The 23,578-nt window shown below is 53.9% G+C and overlaps 1 protein-coding gene across 1 annotated transcript in view; it reads right to left on the minus strand.

Annotated features, from left to right (window-relative positions):
• Positions 1–2,635: 2,635 nt before the first annotated feature.
• Positions 2,636–23,578, minus strand: part of PHGDH (phosphoglycerate dehydrogenase) — a 30,120-nt gene continuing 9,177 nt past the window's right edge. The window contains exons 3-12 of the mRNA XM_026483631.4: positions 23,117–23,182; positions 19,163–19,217; positions 18,964–19,062; positions 11,137–11,269; positions 10,527–10,675; positions 8,875–9,027; positions 5,922–6,054; positions 4,997–5,127; positions 3,839–4,076; positions 2,636–2,938 (exon numbers count right to left, since the gene is read on the minus strand). Of these exons, the coding sequence (XP_026339416.1) occupies positions 2,784–2,938; positions 3,839–4,076; positions 4,997–5,127; positions 5,922–6,054; positions 8,875–9,027; positions 10,527–10,675; positions 11,137–11,269; positions 18,964–19,062; positions 19,163–19,217; positions 23,117–23,182 (1,312 nt within the window). The 3' untranslated portion in view covers positions 2,636–2,783. The remainder of the gene's footprint in view (positions 2,939–3,838; positions 4,077–4,996; positions 5,128–5,921; positions 6,055–8,874; positions 9,028–10,526; positions 10,676–11,136; positions 11,270–18,963; positions 19,063–19,162; positions 19,218–23,116; positions 23,183–23,578) is intronic.

The following is a 23,578-nucleotide window of genomic DNA, read 5'->3' on the forward strand; positions in this document are numbered from 1 at the left end:
TCCAGGTGCATGCCGAGCTGCTTCTGTTACACCAGCTTCGCTGTTACACCCTCTCTGCCGGCCCTAGCTGCCCACTCCTCCGCAAGCTGTCTGGAGGCCCTTACTCTAGATGGCATTCCTGCTAGGACAACGATGCCTTTCGTAAGATCTCCGGAGTGGCGTCTGTAGTCATGGGCAAAAAGCTCCTAATCACTAGAGTCCTCGAGATAAGTCTCTGGGCCTTGCCTTCTCTCCATACGGAGTTCACTGTGGGGTCTTGGTGCTGAAACTGCCTCCATCAGCCTTAGCAACCAGGACCTTCCATATCACCCAGGGCCAGTGCCAGGCCCGCATCCACTCAGGGCTCATTTGGACACGATGTGGGAGTAAGAGTAAGATTTGACAATGAGAATGTCAGGGTGCTGACAGATTGAATGGATGCTGCCCGTGCCCCAGGCACACCAGCTGATTATCAGCCCTGGTTCAAGTATGCCATTGGTCATTCCCTCCACCACACAGACAGAGGTTCCTGGCCCCTCTCAAGTCCCCTTCTTCACCAGTTTTGGTACTGAGCCCTGGGCCTTGCTCTCGCAGCTCTGGGAGCACGTCATTGAAATGGATTCCTGCTGCCTGTTGAACAAAGCCCTCCCCCCTCTATAAGGTCAGCATAGGCAGGAAGGATTTCCAGTTGCCCTGTCCCATGGTCACCCTCGGGTCTGCTCCTTATCATTTGTTTCTTTGTCCAGATAACAGTGGCAGGTAAAGAATTTCCTTGTGGGGGCACCTGGGCGGCTCAGTTGGTTGGGCGTCTGCCTTTGGCTCAGGTCGTGATCCCGGGGTCCCGGGATCGAGCCCCGAATTGGGCTCCCTGCTCAGAGGAGAGTCTGCTTCTCCCTCTGCCCACTCGTGCTTTTTCTCTCTCAAATAAATAAATAAAATCTTAAAAAAAAAAAAAAGGAATTTCCCTGCGGAGGCAAGAAATTGCCCTGGCTGACTTGGAGCAGGAAAGAGGATGAAGGGATCGTTAGATAAGGACACTCGTCTTGAGTGAGAGTGCAGCACATGTCGTATTAAACTGGACGTGAAGAACGGCCAGCCCACTGTGTCCATCGCCGAGCTGCCGGCACAGCTCTGCTTCCCAGCCAAGGTGCACAGGCACACGGGAGGACATTACACTCTAAATTGAGGTGCAGAGATGCCACCAACCACAGAGCAACGCTGAGGAAACAGCACCCTCTGCAGGGCACCAGCTGGCTTGTAAGAATCTTGCCCTTTCTGATCTGGGAGTTATGTGGATAGTCGCAGGACAGGGGGGTGCAAGGAGATTGTCCCAGGCCCTCTCATGCCACCCAAGGCTAGAAGGCTATTCGGAGATGCTCAAGTAATTTGAGCTCCCAGAACTTGTACTGACCACCTTTGAGCACCAAGTATGGTGTGTCCAGGGAATTTTGGAGAGAGGCTGAGAGACTGAATATTGAGCTCAAATTTTGAGTTAACTCCATCAATCTCAGCCTGTTTTTCTAGGATCAGTGGCCTCAAGGGAAGGACTCCTTTGTGCAAGGAGATCAATGAGAGACTGAGGGAGACTGCTGTCCTCTCTCAAAGGGAGGAAGACACCCGTGTTCACCAAGTGCCTTGGGCACTTCCCGTAAACCATGTTTTAATCCCTTTAATTCTCGCTGGGGCTCTGAGGCCTTCCATCCCTCTTACTGATGAGAAAACAAAGGTTTAGGAGAATTAAACATTTCTTGATGGCCCATCCACTTCCAGGTCTGCTACAGCCAGGCCAGACACATCTGCTCTCCAAGGGCACTGCAATCACAGGGCAGCCACTGATTCCTGGTGGTTCTCGTAGACATTTTGCTCAATCACGGCACAAAGAGGCCAAAGTGGTGGGTTCACGCCCGCCAGTGCCCAACAGCTACCCTGGTCCCACCTTCTTGGTCGGGAGTCTCAAAAGCTGATGCTATACAGCCCAAGGTAGGGATGGATCATCCCCTACTAGTGGGGGAAACCCTCAACAGGTGAAACCCTTAGGGTCAGGGAGTACCATTCTGTCATGGTTCAGGAAAATCATCTTTTTTAAAAAAAAGTCAAGTAATATACTGTCCAACCCATACCGAGCTGGCTTTGTGGAATAGGCGAATATTCTCATGCCTCACGCCTTACGCACCTTCTCTCCCTTGTGAAACCTTCCAAACATATCAGACACCATCCCAAGCTCAAATCACTCTCCTCTGGACTCCACAGAATTCATACACACCTGGGGGCCTATGTGCTGTCCCTCCCACCGAATGGGGACTTCGTTGGGAACGGCCTGGGTTTTAACCCTCCTCTCGGGCATCACCCAGCCTGGTGCCTGGCATGAAGCGCCGTGCATCTTTGCTGATATGTTTATTAATGTGCATGTCTATTCCCAGAAGGAAGGGGTCTGAAATACCACAGGAATCTGAAATACTGAGCTGTGTGCCTGTAAAAATGCCTCTGAACCACCTCAGAGACAGACAAGAGAGGGATCCCTCTTCTGAGCACACACGGAGGCATGAACTTTGCCCACCCCCATCTCTCTCCACACCCCCTACCCTCCTGCAGCGCAAACACGGCCCACGGCTGCCCTCTGGTGGCTCTCCAGGGTAATAACAGAAACTCACGGAGATTTGGGGTGGGCTCTTTATTGGGTGGTTATCACTGCACTACAGGGGTCAGCCAAGCTCTGCAGAGTAAGCAGCGTCAGCCTAAGGAATGTGGATCTCCTCTCTCTGTTGATCACAGTGGGCAGGTTTCTTCAGAAAAGCCCCCCAAGCTTAGAAGTGGAACTGGAAAGCCTCAGTCACATGCTGCTTCCATGTTTCCAGGCTGGGCAGCAGGGAAGAGATGCCCATGACGTGCCAGGTCTCCCCATCTGACACCACTGAGGTCTGGTAGGACAGCAGCTGCACGCCTGCCTCTGCCAGGAGGCCTGGAAGTAGATAGGAAAACCGCTGGTTGGCACAGGGCACGGGGGAAGGAGAAGCAAGAGGCTGGGAGCGGGGTCAGAAGCCTTGGACCCCTGTGATCAAAGTTGCAATGGGGGGTGATGGTCTCAGAATCAAAGAGCGAAGAGATGGAACAGGGCACCTGCCCAGCTCCCCTCACTATTCAGAGACTCTGCACGGACACCGTGACCACCAGGCCAGGCAGGGGAGGAATGATCGGCCACGAATTGCTTAGAGCAATCTCCTGACTTGCTGGTCTTCAGTTTCATCCAGACCAAGAGCGAAGGAGAAAAGCAGGGGAAAGTTCCTCTAGTCAGCTGGCAAGGATGGTGAAATTAGGCCTTCTGAGGTCTGCGGACGCATTCTGCCAAACCTGAAAGTGCTCCAAAACTCCCTGTGGCCCAGAGCCAGGGTCCTGGGGCAGGTCCAAGATGTCCATGACTGCTAGAGCGAACGCCCTGACGTGTTTTGCGGCAGTCAGGCTAGCCCCCAGGGCCTGAGGCCAGAAGAAGGAAACCTGCACTCACAGGCTCGGAGTTCCTGGGACACAGCCCTGCAGGCAGGTCCGCACTGCGTGCTTCACGATGGTGAGCGGGCCAGTTAATATGGGCTTTGGGGTTCTACCCCTGCCACGTGGTTCTGCCACCTCTGAACTCTGTATCCCCTTCCCAAATGTTCACAGACCCTCTGTATGCAGCAGATCCAGAAATGCCCTGAGGGACGGAGTGGGGCTAAAGGAGGCAAAGGTCCATGGAACCATGGAATCCCGGGAGAGACCCCCCTCCCCTGCCACACACACACACACACACACACACACACACACACACACACACACACACACACACCTGCTCCAAGGACACAGGCAAGCCCCGCACCCTCCTCACCAATCGTGGTGGGTAGCATCACAGGATTAGACGGCTGAGCCCGGAACAGGAGCAGGGGCAGGCCCCTGCGGAGAGGCACCTCTGGTCTGAAGACGGCTCCGTTGAGCGCCTGTAGCACAGGTGTGGTGCCCTGGACCAAGCCCACAGCCTGGTAGGGGGTACCTGCCAGGGCCACGGTCAAGAGGCCTTCCCCACAGCCCTGCTCCCCGGGCACAGCAGGGTTGTGGGAGGTGGTTACCTGCAGGGAGAAGGTAAGGAGGCACAGTTATGCCTCCCAGCTGCATCGCACCCACCATCTGCGTCCACCTAACAGCCAATTTGTAGGGCTGCAGCCTGGTGAACACGCTCAGCAATTCAGGGCTGGAGAAGAGGGCAAATGGGTCCAGCCTGGCACCCCTGAGCATTAGCTTCCTGGGACAGTCCATGGCCTCCCTCAAGAGAGGGCTAGGAGAGGTCTGCCAGGTCCAGGTGAAGGCTGGGAGCTGGGAAGAAGCAGGAAGAGAGGCAGACCTGCCCCAGAGGCCGACCCAGCCTGGCCCCTCCTGCTCACTGCTACTGGAACAGAGTCAGTGGCCTAGTGGAAGGGGGAGCAGAGGGGGGGAGACACAGGAGCTCCGCTGCCCATCGATCCTGCCAGCTCCCACTGGCTGAGAGACACAGCCTGTGACCTAAAAAGGGAGCCAGAGTGGAAGACCCCAAAGGGTCGGCGTGAAGGCAGCAGAGACTAAGAGGACACGCTGCTAACCTCCAGAGGTGGCAAGCTGATCAAGAGCCTGGGTGCTGTGCTAAGCAGAGCCCTGGATGGAGTCAGAAGCTGCATGTGCTGGGCCACCTCCCAGCTTCCGGCCGGAGATAGCCCGGCTCCTCGCGCTCCCCAGCGGTAAATGCGGGCGCCGCCGCCCCCTCCCGTGCACAGGGCACAGATACACAATGCACTTCCACGAGCGTTTGGTTCACTCGTAGAGACACTCAGAGGAAGGCGGTATTTCCGCTTGGCAGATGGAGAAAGTCAGGCTGCCTGTCACAGGTGGACGGTGTCAACAGCAGGACCTGCCCCCAGGGCTCCCACTGCCCGAGCAGGGCTGGGAGCCTGCTCTGAAAAAGCAGGAGAGAAAGACAGCGCCAACAGGAAAGGCAAGGGGCCGGGGGGACACGTACATTAAGGCCAGCCTCTTTCACCAGCAGCTTGGCGTTCACCAAGTTCACATCCGCCTGACTGGAAGTGTCTTTCAGGAGGCCGACAATGACTGCGGGGCTTAGGCAGTTGCCAGCATTCTTCAGGGATGTTCCTGGGGACAGAGAAACTACCTTGAGGTCGCTGTTTATTGAGCAACACAGGAGCGACACCTAGCTTCGGGTCACCGACTCCTCACTGCCCTGGGGGCGCCAACCCCAACCAGCCAGGTCCATCTGCTTCCCTCTGGAAGGCCCAGAGCCAGGGACTGCACCCAGTTCCCTGCCTGGTTTCCTCTGGGGACCCCCCAGCTCTGACCTGGCCTATTACCGGCAACGCCCAGGGTCTCACCACCCCCGAGCTCCCCCTAAGTGAGCAGATGCTCAACGGGCCATAGGGAGGACAAGCCTTGGCAGGGTTTAGGGAACTAGAGCCTTCCCCAGTCTCTCAACAACATCTGCACAGGCTGGAGCCGCTGCAAAAGTGGCCAGAGCCTGCCCAGGACCTGAGGACAGACACCTAGGGCGCTGTCCTCGCTCCCGCTCCCCAGCCGAGCAGAGGCTCCTGAGAACCACCCGCTGGGTCAGACCCAGAATCAATCAGACCCATCGCTTCACCTGGGCCTCCCTCCACCCATCCTGTGGTCTCTCCCATGAAACTCTGTCTCTCGTGGAGGTTGCTCTTGAACCCAGAACATGGACATCTTAAAAGCACTATATAAACGTGATCTGTGAAAATCACATACATTTCCCAGTGATTTTCTGTACCCCTCCCCTCAGTCCCCACTGGGTAGCAAGTGAGACATGGAGTCCCAAGGACCAGGGTCAAGCCACTTCCCAGCCCTTCACTGTCTGTGACCTGCTGCAGACACAACCCTCTTCCCCTCCCTCTGCAGTGTCCCCAGCTCACCCTGTGTTACCACCTGGATGGTCCCTTTGGGGGATCCCGCCCAGGCTCTCATCAGGGTCCCCAGAGCTTCTGCCAGACCAATCCAAGGTTTGGTATGTGGAGAGAAGGCGCTTGTAAGGGCCTGGGCATTCACCTGCACAGAAGGGGAAGCAGAGCTGAGGTCAGGAAGAGGCGGGGCTCCTAAACACAGCTCCACCTGGAGAGCAGAAGGCACAGGGCCATCCTTGTTTCGGGTGCCTGGGGGTGGGGAGCGTGGAGACAACTTCCATCAGCCACCAACAAGACAATGACCTGTGCCTTTAGCTTGGGAGAGCTATAGAGCCAGAAAAGAGCACAAAAGGCTAAGACCATCCCAAATTGCCAGAAGGGGGAAGAAGGCATTTCTCCCACCCACTGAACTGTGCACCCCCTCCACGGGACACTGGTTTTCCTGTGCTGGGGAAAGGTCTGGACAGCACAATAGGAAGGTGGGTCTCTGACGTAAGATGGGTGTTCAGTCACGGATCACTTAAGGTAGGTCGCTCCAAGATGCCTGCCTTTTTACTCTATACCTCAACGAAAAAAATGGGGTGTCATTAATCACTCTGACCAAATAGCACGATTTATAAAGCTGGATTCACATACTCTTAATGATCCTATCACTCTTCAAACGTCGGCCCGTGGGGAGTCCACCACGAGGCATGCTGGGCAGCTGAAGGGGACAAATGCCCCTGTCCTTCTAAAGTTGTAAGTCTAGGGTCTGGACAGCTTGATAACAAAGCCAGCTTGTCCCGGGTCAAAATCTGGATTCCACTCTGTGGTTCATGATGGTCTGGCTTTGAATTAAACATTGGCCACTTTCGTGAGTCAACTTGTAAACAGAACCAAAGAATCTAAGAGGGATTTAATTCGAAACGCGGGGTTTGATACGAATCAAACAGGCTGCCAATGTTGGAAACGGTCAAGGAGGCAGGGCGTCCCTGCCGGCACTTCTGCGTGGCCGGCAGCCTGGCTCGAGGGCTCCCATGTCAGGGCTCCCCCAGCTCCTCTCCAAGAGGACACAGGAAAGACCAGCAGTGAACCAGGAGGTGGGACGAAGGCAGGCCAGCTGCTGGGAGCAGAGATGAAGTGCCGCGTGCCAGTGGGCTGGGCTGAGGCTGCAGCAGGTGGAGGCAATGTCCTCCAGGCAGCACCTGTGGAACCCGCCCCGAGGGTGCTCACGGCAGGTCTAGAGAACCAACGGAAGGGCTTCAAGAGTCAGGAGCCTTTGAGCACCAACCTGACCCTAATGCTCGTCTGTGTCTGAGGTTACGACAAAACTGAACTGGAGAGGACACAGAGAAGAATTAGACATTTCCCATGTGACACAAATCTCTTTCTAACAGCAGCCTACTGTAGGACAGCCAGTCACTTTGGGTGGAGACTGAAATTTGCCCAAGTGTAACGACTCGACCAGGAGATGTTAGCTCCGATAGAAGATGGGAACAGTGTGCGATTCCATTTGACGGAGCTGGTGGTAAGGTGTCCCCTTCACGAAAAGGCTGGGAATGCCACCACTACCTAATGACACCATGGTAACTCCCAGGGCTGCAACAGTGAGGGCAGAGACCTGCCTGGCAAAGGGCTGTGAAGGGAAAGGCGCAGCCCTGACTGGCTGACACTGACCCCAGCCCAAGGCTCAGCTTCGGTCCCAGCGCGTCACCTGGGGAGAGCTGCTCAGAAGCCAGAGATGCAAAGGGTGAGAAAGTGTCCCCCACTCTGAGGAGCCAAGAGACGCAGAGTAGAGAGGGGAGAGGCACACGCATGGACAGGCCAAGCATCGTCATCGACCGCCGTCCTATGGCTGGCCCTGAGGGGTCCTTCAGGGAAGTAGCCGGCTCCCTTACTCTCTCAGGGTGTAGAAGGCTGGGTGGCCTGGAGAGCTGGGCTATCAAACCAGGGCTGGCAGCCTGAACAAAGCACCCTGTGTCTCTCCTGCTACGGTTCTGTCCTCAGCAATGAAAATCCCCAGCTGAGGGTCAGCCAGGAAGGTCAGGGACCAGCCTCAGCCCTGCCCCCGCCTTGTTCCGGGCTGTTTCTCCTAGAGCAGAGCCACGTGAGCTATAGAGAAGCTTACACCCTGGCTTTTGTGTCCTCAGAGAATTCGGAATTTAAAGATACAAACTCAGGAAATCTTAACAACAAGAGAGAACGTGGTTCATTGCAAAAGGGTTGAAACTGGGCTGGAAAGGCCAAGCAAGTCTTTGTGAAGGGGTGGCAAGGAGAGCTATGCTTTCCTTATTCATCTCTGTGTCCCCCAAAGGACTATAACAGCATCTGGTACCCTCTGGAGCTTAAGGAACATCCGAAGACTGACTGAATGAGACGGGACTGGAAGTATAAGTCAGGTGAAGCTTGGAGGAGAAACATGCCAGGGTGAGCTAAAACAAAAAGTGGGGACATTAGGCCATGATTTGAGGACAGAAAGGGGGCTTGGAGGGTTCATTCTGGGGGTGGGCACACCCTGCCTGGGGTTCTAAGATGGACACAGTAAAAAGGAACGCTCAGGCCTAGGAGGTGAGAGAGGGCCCTGACACGCTTCTCCACAGGCCAGTCCCCCACCCGCCGCTCCCCACAGCATCCAGCATCACCCAAGCCACACTCCTTCACTCCCAAGGCATGTGGAGAACAAAGGAGCCTTTCTCTGGAGCCTGGACCCTGGGAAGCGCCACAGGCTCTGCAGCAAGGCTACAATCTAGCAGGGCTGGGCAGCCTCCCTGCTGCAGGCTGCAGCCAGCAAGGCTAGGGACTGGGGCTCCTGCTGCCCCACCCAGAGGGCTGCCTTCAGAGGAGTCCTTATCTTCTGCTCCCAGGGCTGAATCTGGTCAACACCACTGCTCACCAGAGCTGTTGCCATTCCCCAAAACCAAACGCCCTCCCCCACCCTGCTCCTTCCTCTGACCTCTGGACCCCAGCCCCACTTGGCCATACTCACCACGCCCGCTAGAGATTTCCCCTTCACCATGTCCACAAACTGGATGGCGATCTCCTCCCCACAGCGGCTCTGGGCCTCCTTGGTGCTGGCGCCCAGGTGGGGGCAGCTGATGACGCTCTCATGGTCCACCAAGGCCCGGTCCCGTGGTGGCTCCTGCCCAGAAAGGGACACCTCTCGGTTGGCCGCCCAGGGAAGTTGGAGGAGAGGAGGGCTGGGGTGAGGATGCCTTCTACTTCAGTTTTGCCGGGGACATCACGGGTTTTGACAACCGCCTTCCTCGTCAGTGTCCCTCCACAGCAGAGTGGACAGAGCCATGGACGGGATTCACCTCTCGGCTCTGCTTACACCTATGTCCCTTTGAGTAAATCTGTACCTCTGAGCCTCAACTTCCACATCTATAGAATGGGCTAATACTACGTACCTCACAACACTTCGTGCAGGTTGCGAACCAGTAACACAGGAGGTTCTCAGCCAGTGGAAGCTGCTGCTCTGTTACGGGTTTTTCCCTTGAGCTCCCCCTCGCCCCTGAAGCCTTATAGCGTTTACAGTCGGCTCCTCACGGCAACAGGCTCTTCATAGGCCCTCTGCACAGCTGCCCCACCCTGGCTCTCACCACGACAGGTGGGCCACCTGGGCTCCTCTGCCCACCCTCCAGCATCCCTTCCACCCCTTCTGCTTACTGACCACAATGTACTGCCCTTGGGAATGTCACTCAGGCCCCTTCTCTGGCCACCTGGGCCTGTGAGTGTTGCCCACATAGTAGCAAGTGCCACGAGAAGGCCAGAGAGAGCCAGGGGAAGGCGTTGAGCCAGGGAATGGCAGTACAGTGAGGGCCAGCCGCCGATTCACCTTCAAGAAGCGTAGCATCTATGTGAGAAAGATGACCAGGGGTACCAACCCCATGCACTGTGTGCTCTGGGCAGGGAAAACACAGTGAGGGCAACAGGGCTCAGAGAGGGCCGGGGACTTGCCAAGGCCCCACCGCAGGTCACCAGCAACCCTCCACCGCCTGAGCCAAAATCCGTGATCTTTCCCCTGGATCTGTGATGCTGGTGGCAGGACTTTTAAGAGAGGCCTAGAGGATTCGGGTGGAAATGCACTGTCCATCATTCCATCTGGGGTAAGAGCAGGTGGGGGGATGGGTGAGCAAAGACGGAGTCTCTGTCTCTGACAGAGAGACAGGGAGAGCAGCCCCCACAGGGCCCAGGGAAGCGCTCCTAGCCATTGTCCTCAGGCTGCCTTTCCTCCCCAGAAGAGAGGAAGGCAAGGAAAGCCAACAGACTCTGGGTGGAATGTCTTCTTGGCAACAAAGACCTCTACTAATACATTAAATCCTGCCCCAAATCCTCAACCTCAGAACAGATTTGCTGCACTGTCCTCCCTGGAGTTACCCACATGGCAGCAGTCCAGGGAGCCTGAGACCAGGAATTGGGTCCTAGCTAAAATCTGGGTTTTGCAAAAGACAACATGGCTGCCTCCACACTACGTCCCACAAGGGCTCCCAAAACCACAACGGCGTTATTTTTACCATCAGAATTTCTCCTGTTTGCCATGGATGCCAGAGCCCTGAAGCCAAAGGCCTTTGTGCATACTGGGCTTTCTCAGTCCTGGGCCCCTCTGCTCAGTGCCCCCCACCTCCCCCAGCTACTCACCTCTGTAAACACGTCCAGAGCGGCACCAGCACACTGACCAGACTGCAGGGCCCGGAGAAGGGCCCCCTCATCCACAATCCCTCCCCGAGCGCAGTTCACCACGCGCACCCCCTTCTTGCACTGGGCAAAGGTGCTGTCATTCAGCAGGCCTGGAAAGAGGAAAGAGCTCTCCTGCAGCACCGGTGCCAGAGGCCCTCCCTGCCTCGCCCTTGCTCCTTCCTTGCAGGCCCACAGCCTCTCTGGTCTCACTGCTCCCTTCTCAGTGGCTCTGGGGCAACAGTCCCTGTTCTGGATTTAGACCAAACTCAGTTTAGAAACATCCTAGAAGTCCCTGAGATACTAGTGCTTTGAGTAGGTCCTGGAACCAGAAAGGGAAGCTGCAGCCCCAGGAAAAACCCATGGGGTCACTGGTCGTACCCATGGAGCCAGCTCACCCCACACGTTTCCAGCTAGCTCATCCCTCCTCTGTGTGAGGCAGGGCCAGCCAGCAAAGCATCACTCCGTGCTCGAGGGACCTAGTCCCCGGTGTGTGCAGAAGGCCCAGACTGAGAGCCCACCCTTATCTGGTCCGTGGCTTCTGTGGCTGACCCACAAGCAGGGACACACCTACCTGTGGTGGAGGGCAGGAGAGGTGTGTGCACAGTGATAAAGTCACAGAGAGGCCAGATCTCCTCCAGGGGCAGCTGCTGGACACCAAAGGAGGCCGAGACCTCTGGGGCAATGATGGGGTCATACCCTATAGTCTGGTCAGAAGTAAGAAAGAGACAAAGACAAGAGCAAACGTCACTGTTCCTTATTAGTATTGGTATTATTAATAATGGTGGCCATTTATTGAACACTTACCAAGCACTACTGCTAAGCCGTTCCAAATGCCGGCTTACTTCTCACAGTAAGGGTTGCTACTATTCTACTTTACAGATGAAGAAAGTGGGGCTCACACATCAGGAGGGGCAGGCCCAGAGTACAAAGGGAGGTTTGTTTACCTCTAAGCTCTTAACCACGAACAGACGCAAGAGCGGCGTGTGTGTGCGTGTGTGTACGTGCACACACGTGTGTGTATGGTCGGATAAGGTGGAGCTCAAAAACCCCTAGCAAGCAGGGAGTCCGGAGAGGGAGGACAGCCACGTGGGGAGCAGTGATGCGCTCTTAGGGTACAACCAGGCAAGGGAGGACAGGCTGGCTGCAGCCGAGGACCCTCAGGGCCAGAAAACAGGCAGGGGCCCTGACTACTTGTGCAGAGTGAGAAAGAAGCAGGTGGGGGCAGTGGCGCCGAGCAGGGTTAGCAAGGAGACCAAGACCAGTCACTGTTTGGGGGGGGTGGGGTGGATTTGCTGAAGCACCAGCAGGCAGAGTCTGGTCCCCTCTTGAAGTTCCTTTTAATAAGGCTTCAAATGCATCTAGTCTTGGAAGGCATAACTTGGTGACTTACCACACAGAGGTCTGAACGACTAAGGATGGATCCTTTCAGTAAGGCAGGTTTGACAGGGAGGGGGAGCGAGCACATCAAGAGGCCGGAAAAGGGAGACATAAAGGCACCGTGGATGCGGAAGGACCCAGAAAGAACCTTCTTTCGGGCTGGTGGAGGAGGAGGGGGTCCCCAAAGCAGAGGGACCTCTCCGAGGCTGCCGAGAAGGGAGGGAGATAGGGAGGCAGGCAGGGAACTCGGGGTACAAACTTCATCGGCTTCATGAAACTTGCCAAAGGTCATCAGATACTGGTGAGGGCAAGAAGGAAAGTCGGAGAAGATAAGGCTCAGAAGAAGAAAGGACGCATAGTCATAGCTAATAATGGCGAACATTCCTTTAGCGTTTACTGTGCCAGGGGCTTTCAACTCAGACCTGATGGATTAGGCACTAGGATGTCCCCATTTTACAGATGAGGAAACTGAGGCAGAGAGGTGACCCCTCGAATGTTCAGAGGTGGCCGGGGATTGAACAACAAACAAACACAACAGAAAGCATGATACTCTAACCGCGGCCAACTCTGTGTAGTGGAATTCATTTTTTCCTCCTTTAGGCTTTCCTGTGTTTTTTTTTTTTTAAAGATTTTATTTATTTATTTGACAGATACAGCCAGCGAGAGAGGGAACACAAGCAGGGGGAGTGGGAGAGGAAGAAGCAGGCTCATAGCGGAGGAGCCTGATGTGGGGCTCGATCCCATAACGCCGGGATCACGCCCTGAGCCGAAGGCAGACACTTAATGACTGCGCCACCCAGGCACCCCAGGCTTTCCTGTGTTTTGCAACGTTTCCCCTGCTCATCCTGAATTTCCTTGCGGGGAAATAGAAAAGTCATCTTAGAAAATAATGGCAAACAGGATTTCTATGTAAAATTCAGCCCTTCCAGAGAAGAAACGGACATGGTTACGAATGAGGTATAGCTTTCGGATCACGTTTTCCATCATCAGGGGAAGAGCCAAGTGAAGGCGCTTCAGGCGGAGAGGCTGTAGGACCACAAGCTCACGGCCATCCCCTCAGCTGTAACCTACGCGTTTCCGCGGGGACAATGAAGTGTCCAGGGGGGAAGAGAGGATCCCAGGATCCCTGCCTGTACTCTTCCACGTCGTCTTTGTCCGCCGGCTCAGAGGCTGCCCGGAACAACGGCCCCGTTCATCTCTAATCCAGATGTACTTTGTTCACGTGAGCGGGGAGAGCAGGGGGAACACCAGCAGCGGTCACAAAGCCGAGCCCGATGGAGGCGAGCACACGCCACTCTGGGGCTTCTGGGCTCGCAGGAGCCAAGAAACAGTGTGGAGCCGCGCGGAGGCAGGGCCCCGAGGGCCAAGCCGGGCAGGCCCAGGGGCCCCAAGGTGGGTGCCTGCAGCTAATGGGGAGCAGATGCGGCTGCAGGAGACACCCAACCCCCACAGCGGTCAACAGGCTCCGACTCAGCTTGCCTTCTCTTGTTCACCTGCAGAGAACTGCAGGGAAGAATTTGGCTGAGAAAACCATTTTCATTTTTCAGTGGAGATACCCAGGGCAGATGGGAGCTGAACTCAGCTGGGAGCTGGGATTCTTACACCAGGAGACCACGTCACAGGGAGTAGAAAGAGTAACATTGGGCCCAGGAGACCTGACATGTTCTGGAAAGGGTCAGAAGTCCTGATACACAGAAGTTGGAGCAATTCCAGGTATGCACCGTCCGAAGACTATTCCGACAGAGGAGCCTTAGGGAGACCCACAAAGGGGTTCCCCCCCGAATCCCAGTCTCAGGACAGACTCCTGACGCTGGGCGGCAGGGGAACCCTAGCTTTTCTAGCAGTGCTCCAGGGCCACCTCCTAGCTGGTGTCGTAGAAGGCAGCCTTGAGAGGCCGACCACGGCTACCCTAGGCCCTCTGGCTTAGCAGTAGATGCCGGAGAGCAGGGGGCCTTCACGGTAAAGGGGCTCCAACAAAGGAGCTTAACCATCATTTGGCTTAGGATTAGAACTCTCTTCCCTTCACACAACGGAATCTTAAACAGAAACCCAATATAAAAACTGATCAAGGGTGCAGAGGTGAAGGCCCAGAGCCCCACCACTTACTCTCTCTCTGGGGTTCCCTCCCTGTGACCCTAAGTTACTTTCTAGAACTTGAGGCTCTGGGAAGAACTTAAAAAATTAGTACCCCAGGGCAGTAGGAATTCCAGTTACCAAACTGAGATAGGAGTTGCCTGTCCTGAGGAGCTTTTGTCCCGAGAAAGGTCGAGCACAGTGACCGTTTAACCAACATGGATCAGGAACGAAGACAATGGTGGTGATGCAGGACAAAGGGTACCAGACTGAAGGTCAGGAGACCCGGACGCTAAGCCGGGCTCCATCATTTACCCGTGCTATTATCTTGAACCTATCATATAAGCGCCCTGGGCCACAGTTTCCTTATCTGTAAACCTGGGGTAAGGATATTGATCCCGCAAGGGTCATTGTGAGCACAGTGCCTGACACAGCAGACCTCAGTTAACATGAGCTGGGTCTGAAGGAATCAGCGACAACTGGCGCCGCGGGTCCAATGTCCAATCCCTCCAGGCTGACTTCGGATTCTTCACAACACTGGCCTCAAAGAAGCTTAAGAGATGCTGGCCTGCTCCGCACAGGAACCCTTGGTAAGAGAGCACAAGGCCCAGCCCCTGGCTGGACTGGGCCTGTTGGCTTGGGCTAGCACATTCTAGGGGACACGCCAGCGGCAGTGAGCTGTGTCTGCAAAGTGTACCACCTGTTCTCCAGCAACAGGGTTGAGAAAAAGCTTCAGGCGGGAAGAACACCATAGAGCTTAAGACTCGGGTAACTCAGACCACCAGCAGGCTACAGACTGCCAGAATTCTCCTGAAACCCACATCTGGGTCATGGGGCTCAGAGCAAGTCAGCAGGTGCTCACAGGTGGCACGTGAAGATTCCTTTCCAGGCCTGTGCTGGTGGGGAGTGGCAGCCTCGGAGGGCTCTCCCCCAAGCAACCCCAACACGCACACCCCAGACGCCATTGGAAAGCCTGCTGGCTAAGGATCCCCACTTCCCTGGGTGACCACATAGTGACAAAGAAAGGACAGGAAAGGACAGGAAAGGAAAGGAAAGGAAAGGAAAGGAAAGGAAAGGAAAGGAAAGGAAAGGAAAGGAAAGGGGGCAGTCCATCCCCAACATCTGAGCACAAAAGTGTCTCTGCTGATTGCTCCTGTGACACAAAGGGGTCAACTCTTAAATCACGATACTCTGGAAGGGGTCGGATGTTAGTCATCCATTTATAGCCTCATTAGTGACTAACAGCCTGGGGGACAGAGTAAAGCACAGGGAAGACCCCAGGGCCAGGGAGGGAAGGGGGTGATAAGGATGATCTTCATGTGCTTTGCAGCGTTGCCTGAGCGGCCCAACGGGAACTACTCAGGGCCCCCTGTGCCTCCTGGTCCACACTCTGTCTTTAATTATAGGGTTCTCCCCAGTTACTGCAACAAACCACAGTCCTTAGTAATTTTGCTCTATTTCCTATGACCGTACAGTGAACTCACTGCTAAAGACCGATAAAGAAACTCGTAGCCCATGGGTAATGGGTGCTTGGAGATATCAGAGCTTTAAAGGCCATCTGCTTCTCCCTCTCTGCCAGTGCTCACACCGCATCCTCACGCACTGGCCGAGTGCTTAACCAGTCCCGCCTGTGTATCTGCAGAAGTGGGATACTCACTCTCTCCATTGCGTTTGGTGCCAGCTCTGGCTCTGTCTCTGTCCCCTCTGGCTTGTGCCCGTTGCTCCTCCTCGGATCCACTCCTTAGACAGCATGACTCTTCTATAGACTGCCCGTTAGCTATCTGACGGCCTCCCAGTATGCCGCCCAAGTCATGATGGGGCTCAGTGACCCCAGTGCCTTCAACCCAACAGACATGAGCCTCTCACCATCACCTTCTATCTCCAGAGCTTTCAGTCTCACAGAGCATGTGAGAGTCTGACTGGTACAGGGCATGAGGAATGTCACGTTCCTTGTTCTGGAAGTCATAATTCTTTTAATGCTGCCAAAAGTCACATTACCTTTTCTATCAGCCATGCCACTGTTAACCACGCTGCATTTTTCTCAACCAAAGGTCTCCTGCACTAGAAAAGCCTTTTAACAACACCTGTACATCCAGGTGTTTAGTTGCTTTTGGGGCTCATTTTAGGGCACTGATAGGGATTCTAGCTAAACTTCCTATTAGGATGCCCAACCATTCTAGCCTTCTTAATGTGTTTTAGGACCTGGTTCCACACTCTCAAAAATGAGCCACTTCTCTCTGCTTCCTGTCACCCAGGCCATTGATGAGAATGGTGGAGAAGGCAGAGCCCTGCACCATCCTGTACCATCTCTCTCCACACTGAGACAGAGCTATCCTTCAACCAGTTACTAAACGTTTAGCACCAAGCTCCCAGTCTCCCTCTTAACCCCAAGGGTATCACGAACGATCTCACCAATGTCTTACTAAAGTCCACATTTCCAATGTCCATCCTTGAGGAAATGGCCAAATAAAAAGCAGTTTGTCCACACAACAGAATTCCATGCAATAGTTTACAAATATGGTAAATTTATTTACTCCAAGACATACATTTTTATCTTAGCACCATGTACAATATTCTATTTTCTATAGGCATAGAACCTTACGCATTCCCTGCAAACGCACAGAAAAAAGTCTGAGATGATACACACCAAACTGAGGTTACCTGTGAGACCAGGACTGGGGTGGGAATCAAGGAGATAAGGATTTATATTTCAATTTTTGTAAGGATTCCTTCACCTCCTACATGATTAAAATACAATTTTAAATCATCCAGGTATGAGACACCTAAGGACGGCCTGATCGATCAGTTCAATACTGGTTTCCAAAGAGAGAACACGGCCAATTTAAAACAACTTGTGCTTAGTAAACACTGATCATTGTTTCCTGCCTGGATGCTGATAAACCGTCTCTTTCACAATTTGTTCAAGAATCTTCCCTCCTTGCCCTTTAGAAAATCTCGCTCTTCCCCAACTGCTCCAACACCAGCCGAGGAGCTTTGGACGACGCAGTCAGTCGTCTGTCTGCCCCCGAGGCAAAATTCACCTGGACCCAGAAATAGGTTAGGAAGCACAGTCAAGGCGAGCCAAGAGTATAAACGAGGGCCACCTGGGCTACTCCAAAATGACCAGGGCTGCTGGCAGGGGCAGGGGGTGGGTGGGGGGTGACCATCCCAAGGCATGTTTCAGTGGTTTACTAAGATCATGTCCCAGAAGCAAGACAGCCTACAGTGACCCTCTGGGGACATCAGATAGAAGAACCCCCAAGGGGAGCAGCAACGTGCGACAGACAAAACCACCCACACCGTCTAAGCTACACTGGGAATGTGGGCGTGTCGTGCGTGGTCTGCCCGGACACGCGGGTTCACATTCACGAGCAGGCTCCGGACATCTCTGAGTCACACACATGCCCGAGGGCTGTCAGCCACTCGGTGGGTCCACCTCCCTCCGTGCCTCTCAGAAGCAGCTCGGCAGCAGCTGCTTAGCTGAATGGGGCCAGAGGAGGAGAGAAGCTTACCCATCACCTCCATGACTCCGGAAATGAGGCGGGGCTTTCTGTCTCAGTAAGTCACTGCCCCAAAGTTTCAAGTCCTTGATCGCGAAGGCTCCTGAGCTAGCATGCGCCGGTGTGCTGTGGCGCCGTGGGGAAGCGGAGCAAACAGCCTTCCCAAAGTCTCTGCTCAAACAGGTGCTCACCTGTTTGGCTATTGCCCTCTGAGTCGTGCTTAACCCCAGGCCCCTGCTTTTAGAGGATCAGAATTCTCTGTGAGCTAAGCCTTTACCTTAATCCCTCAAAGAGGAAGAGAAAGCTCTCCGTGCTGCATATGGCACCTGGCCAGCCCTACACAGGAGGGAATGGCTTTGCTTTGCTCTCATGATCAGTGGATCCTGCCGGGCCGCCTCCCCCTCTCCCAGGGATCTAGAAAAATGTGCTGAGGCTTAGGAAAGACGTCTGGCTGGCATAAATAAATGTGGAAGGAGAACAGGGACAGGAGGGAGAGGAAGATGTTCAATGCGGCATCACGGGATGCCCCCCTGGGTTCTTATCTACCTTCCTTTTGCTGGAGGCCTGAGCAAAAACAGACAAACTCCAGACATCAACATAAAATTAAGGGTTAATCTCTTAGGTTTCTTTTAACTCTATGAAGCTGGGGGGACACAGAGAAAGGGAGGAAGAAGGAGAGAAAGGGAAAAGGCCACCGCAGCTCTATGTCAATTTTTCTAGAAATGATCTGATTGTCAAAACTGTTCTCCTTTCTGTTTAACGAAAGCCTTCCTGGCAGCAGTTTGAACACATCATCCCCCCAACAGCGAACGGTGAACAAGGAGACGTCCACGAGCACTCCTGGCCTCCCTGTCACCCGCCCCTGCAGGTCCCGTCCTGTGGCTGGGCGGCCTCCCCCTTTGCAAGGTCTCCTGGATCGGCCTTGGAGGATGACAAGCCTCCCTCGACCAGAAGAACCAGAATAGGATGGAACTGGGGGCCGGAGGGAAACAGGCGAGGGAGGATTTCTGAGCAATACTCGAGGTGCTCCAGCCACCACACCTTAACATCATCTCACAGCATTTACACAATCACCACGCCGTCTCTTCTGCACTACGGAGCAGAGCTAGAAGGTAGACGGAGAATTGCTCTGCTAGAAGGCTGCAAATTTGCTCCCATGTCTCTGAATTATTACAGGCAACAGACAGAGCCAAACAAAGAGCCCTTGTGGCAGGGGAGGAAAAGATGGGCAGGATGCATGACCCCCTGCTTCACAGGGACTTGGAGCTGACGGACCTCTACCAAGCACGCCCAGACTTTGAGTTCATTCCTCCCTTCCCTGACTACACCGCCAACTTAGTCAGGGGCTCTAAAGGAGGGTCAGACCCTCCGAGGAAAAGGCCTTTACCTTCTCTCTCCCAAACCTGCTGTAGGAAGCCCCACGTCAAAGGGGTTCACCAACCTCTTACCTTCATCCCAAAGGACTGCATTCGGGTGGCCACCTCTCTCCCAATTCTGCCCAGGCCAAGAATTCCCAGGATCTTTCCATTTAGCTCTGTTCCCATGAACTGCAACCAAACAAGCAAAAGGCAAAGCGGCCACAGTAAGCATCAGGAGTGGGACCTTGGGCACCGAGCCAGGCGGGTCGAGGCAGGGCTGGCCACTCACCTTCTTCCGTTCCCATTTGCCATCCTTCATGGAAGCCGTTGCCTGGGGAATCTGCCTGCAAGGACAGACACAGGCTCAGTGGACCCACACAGAAGGTGTGTGACATGAGGTCTGCACAGCTACCCCCTCTGACTGTCATTCTCCTGGGGAACCAAGCTCAGGCTGGGTCTGGAGCTCAGGTGCAGAGACACCAAGGAGAGTCAAGGAAGTTTAGCACGGGGAAACCCGTCAGCGAGACCTCATGTGGGAACCCCGGGATTTCTGTCTCCAGCTAGGAGTCTGAGTCTACTTCGACTACCGAGTGACTCCAGGCTGCTAAAAAGCAAGCGCCCATCCTCCGGGGTTCACAGGGGTAACGAAATGGGGTATTGAGGGACTCTGACAACATCAAGTGCTCCAGAAGTTCAAGGATTTTCGTTTCCTCTTCCATCCAAGGCCACAACCTACACCTTCCACTGTATCAGCGGGCAGCTGGGTACTTACTCTTCCTCGAGAGTTTCTTAAAGCCCCAGCGGTCTCAGGCTAGACTGGGCTGGGTGGGTGGATGCCGTAATCCATACCACCTCCTGTCCCAAACCACGCCCCCAGCCTAGCTCCTCCTATTGGTTTACATGGGGGTCTGAGTCTCCACGTGTTTTCTGGAAGGGACAGAGGAAGTCAGGGCAGAGTCAGAGGTGAGAGGATAAGATTATGTCATGTGAGACCTGGTCATCCAGGCTTCTTGGGAAGGGAAAAAGGGAGACAGGAAACAATGTTTAGAATGTTTAAGGGGTCCCTGCTCCATTTTACACACTCCATGAGAAATGGTTAGACACGCTTTAGCACATGGCATCCTCACCCCAACTGCATGGAGAGAGACATCATCCCACTGGAAGTAGCTGAATGGACTCAAAGCCGAGCACATCCCCAGCACAGTCAGCCTCCTAAGCATTTAAATGCAGTGCTTCCTTCGGGGCACCAAACTCAGAGTGGTGTGTGTTTGTGTGTGCGTGTGGGTAAGGAGGGAGAGACTCCAGTATACTGCTCCTGTAGTTCCACCTCAGAGTTCTTATAAAAACAACATTCTCTCATGTCTACCCATTGACAGGACACCCTTCCATTTGAGGGTCAGGTTGAGGGGTGACCTGTGCTCCTGCGATCTCACGGGCAAACTCCCAAACCTTCAGTAACGAGCCTCATGGGGAAGAAGCTCCATCACCCTGCTCGGGCCCATCAGGCCTCAGGAGAGGGTCCTTGTGTCAGGAATGTCCCAAGGACAGGGACTTGACTTGAGGAAGTGCTCCCTTCTCAGCAAAGCTACCTGCTCCTATGCCTCTGACCAAGTGAGACAGAGCCCACTCGCCTCCTCCCAGGTCTGGCTCATGTCCTGCTCTTCGCCATCCGAGAGAGCGCATGTGGCACTTGACATCCCCAGCCCCCTCCAGCTGCTATACCCAGCTGCTCGTGGGTCCTCTCCAGCCTTTAGCACTTTGGGGTTCTCATTGGACCAGTCTGGGGAGGACCATGATGTGGGCAACGGGCCCCCCAACAACAAAACGGTAGCCATCCTGACTTAAAAAAGAAAAGGTAAAGTGGGCGAGATGAAATCTATGTAAGTTGCATTCTCCTCTCTTTCTTTCTGTGTCACTGTTCTTCCCCTGCACCTCAGGAGCTCCTGCCGTCTGTTCAAAGTCCCCCAGTGTGAGGCCCATCCAGGCGCTCTCTCCACCCACGTTGCTCAATGCTCTCAACCTTCCGTCCACAGCGCCCACTATGCTGTCACGGCCCTGCTGGAAAAGCAATTTGAGCAGACACACAGGAAAGTATGAGACTGGCCATTCCTCCTTAATAGGGTGCTTAGTTCTTAATTTTGGTGCATCTTTGATGAGTGAGGCTGTTGGATAAGAAGTTGGAAATGGGGTGCTTCCTTGAAATCATTCCACTTTACCTATTCTTTTGTTTTTGTTAAGATTTTATTTATTTATTTGTCAGAGAGAGAGGGAGTGCACAAGCAGGGGGAGCAGCAGGCAGAAGCAGGCTCCCCGCTGAGCAAGGAGCCCGATGCAGGCCTCGATTCCAGGACCCTGGGATCATGACCTGAGCGGAAGGCAGATGCTTAATCGACTGAGCCACCCAGGCGTCCCCTTTACCTATTTATTCTCTTAAATAAAGCTGGTCCTAGAATAGGAGAGAAATTATTCCTGGCTCCCAAGTCTTTCCTTCCACCTCCAGAAAAAGAGTTAAGAGAATTAATTAGATAGAAAGCTACAGATCAGTCCCTCACTCAAAAACAAAAACACCGCTGAATTTAACAGCACAGGTGAAACCAGGGCATCAGGCTTCTCCAGGGGAAATCCGCCCCGCCCAGATATTTTGGAAGAATCGGACCGCCAGCTCACGGACCCCTTCCAAGCTGGGTCCCTTCTGCTGTGCATGCTGACCCTGTCCCTCCCCTTCTCCAGTGTCCTCTGCTCTTCACTGGCCAGTGAGCTCAGGTAGAGCTCTTGGGGAAGTTAGAACAAAGGTCAACTCTTCCAGACCCTATCCCAGCAGGAGGGAGAACAGGTGTTGAGAGGGGAAAAGAGTAATTTCTCGGCCCCAGAAGCTTCAGGCCTGAGTAGAGAGGTAGAGTCCTGGCTGCTTAGGTCCGCTGGTTTAAAGATCCGAGGGTGTGTGAAGGGACCTAGCGAACTCCCTGCACAGTCGTTGGCTCCTTGCCCTTCCCCACTGACCACAGAAGTGCCTATTGCAGTGCTCAATGCAATCATTCTACGACCCTACACAGAAAGACTCATGCCCTTTCACTGCCGAACCCAGGAGTTCCTAGGCTGTCCCCTCTACTCAGGAGGACCACACCCCCCAGAATTCCAGCTGGAAGAGCAAAACATTTGACCATTTGAATTCCCGTGTGTTAAGAATCCACAGGTAAGTGCAGCTTTTACTCCATTTTATCACGATAAGGTTTGTAAGGCTAGTGACAGAGGTAAGCCCTGGGGGCCAGGAACACAGCCCAGTCAGGGAATCCAGGGAAAGCTTCTCGGATGAATGAACACTTGAGCTTAATCTTTAGGAATAACAGTTACCTGGATAAAGATGATGGGGAAGACTTCAGTTAAACGTTATGGATCGATATCTCAATATTAGTTCATTGATTGTGACCAAAGCACCATACTAATGTCCGATGTTAATAACAGGGAAGACTGGGTGTGAGGTATATGGGACCTCCTACTATCTTTACAACTTTTCTTTATATCTAAAACTCCTAAAATAAAAAGTTTATTAAAAAAATCCCTACGCCAAGTTTCACTCCATACCAACTAAATAAGAATTTCTGGGGTGCAGGCCAGGCATTAGTATTTTTTTTAGATCCCAGATGATACCAACGTGCAACAGAGTCTGTGAACCTCTGGGGTATGAGAGGTCTCTGAGGTATGGAGGCTGGTACATTTTGCCATTAATTCTCTCAAAAATGTTCTGAACTAAATAAAAATGTTGAGCGCTTCTTCTATTTTATACCTATGTGAGGTTGGATTTTTAATGAGTATGATAAAAATAAAGTACTGGAAAGACTCAGAAAAAAAGAAAAAAAGATGATGGGGAAGGATATTCTAGGGAGCAGAAACCGCATTTTCAAGGCTTAGAGGTTCGAGAAGCCAGAGGATGGAGTGGCCCGCGGGAAATGACTAAGGAGGAGAGCAAGATGGCACACAGTTATTTTCTCCATGAGCCTGCTCCCAGGTAAGGAGCAGCCATGCCGAACGCCCCTCCCCCACCCAACCCCTTGGTGAGAAGCCACCCGACCTTTGTGTGCCAGAACCAGTGTGTCAAATGTTTCATAAAGGATGGGTGGCCTTGAAGGTTCTCGGCAGTGTGCACAGTGCCCAGCTGAAGTGTTTCTACCCCGCTCCGTGTCACTCTGTTTGGGGACACAGGGACACAGCAGAGGCTGGCTCTGCTGAGAAGACAGGGACTTACCTGGCCAGGCACATAATCATCCCACAGGTGAGCTCTGCAGCACTGAGGCTGTTCCCATTGGGGGTGCTAAAGATGGAAGAAGGGCGGGGACGTCAGTAGGTCCAGACCCCATATTCCCACTCCTGTCTCAACAGAAAGCCGTGAGTGCAGTGTGCTCACTCTCCCGCCCCCTCAGCTCACCCGCTCTTAGGACCAACCCCCACCCCATGCCTCCAACCTGGGCTCTCCTATGGACTCCTGCCCAGTCCCAGGGCTGGAGGGAAAACCCCCCGCTCTGGCTTTATGTTTTTGTGCGGAGGGACTTCAGTTAGAGAAACACACCTGGCCTCTCTACCCAAGCTCACTTCTCCCACGGCAGAGAAGTGTCTCACTCGATTGGGAGATACACGTGTGGCTCAGCATTTCTCTTTCCTCTCGTTTCAGGATCCTGCCTATGGCAAGCATGGATCCCCGCTGCTCGGT

Source organism: Ursus arctos, unplaced genomic scaffold (assembly GCF_023065955.2).
Source record: "Ursus arctos isolate Adak ecotype North America unplaced genomic scaffold, UrsArc2.0 scaffold_12, whole genome shotgun sequence".
NCBI lineage: Eukaryota > Metazoa > Chordata > Mammalia > Carnivora > Ursidae > Ursus > Ursus arctos.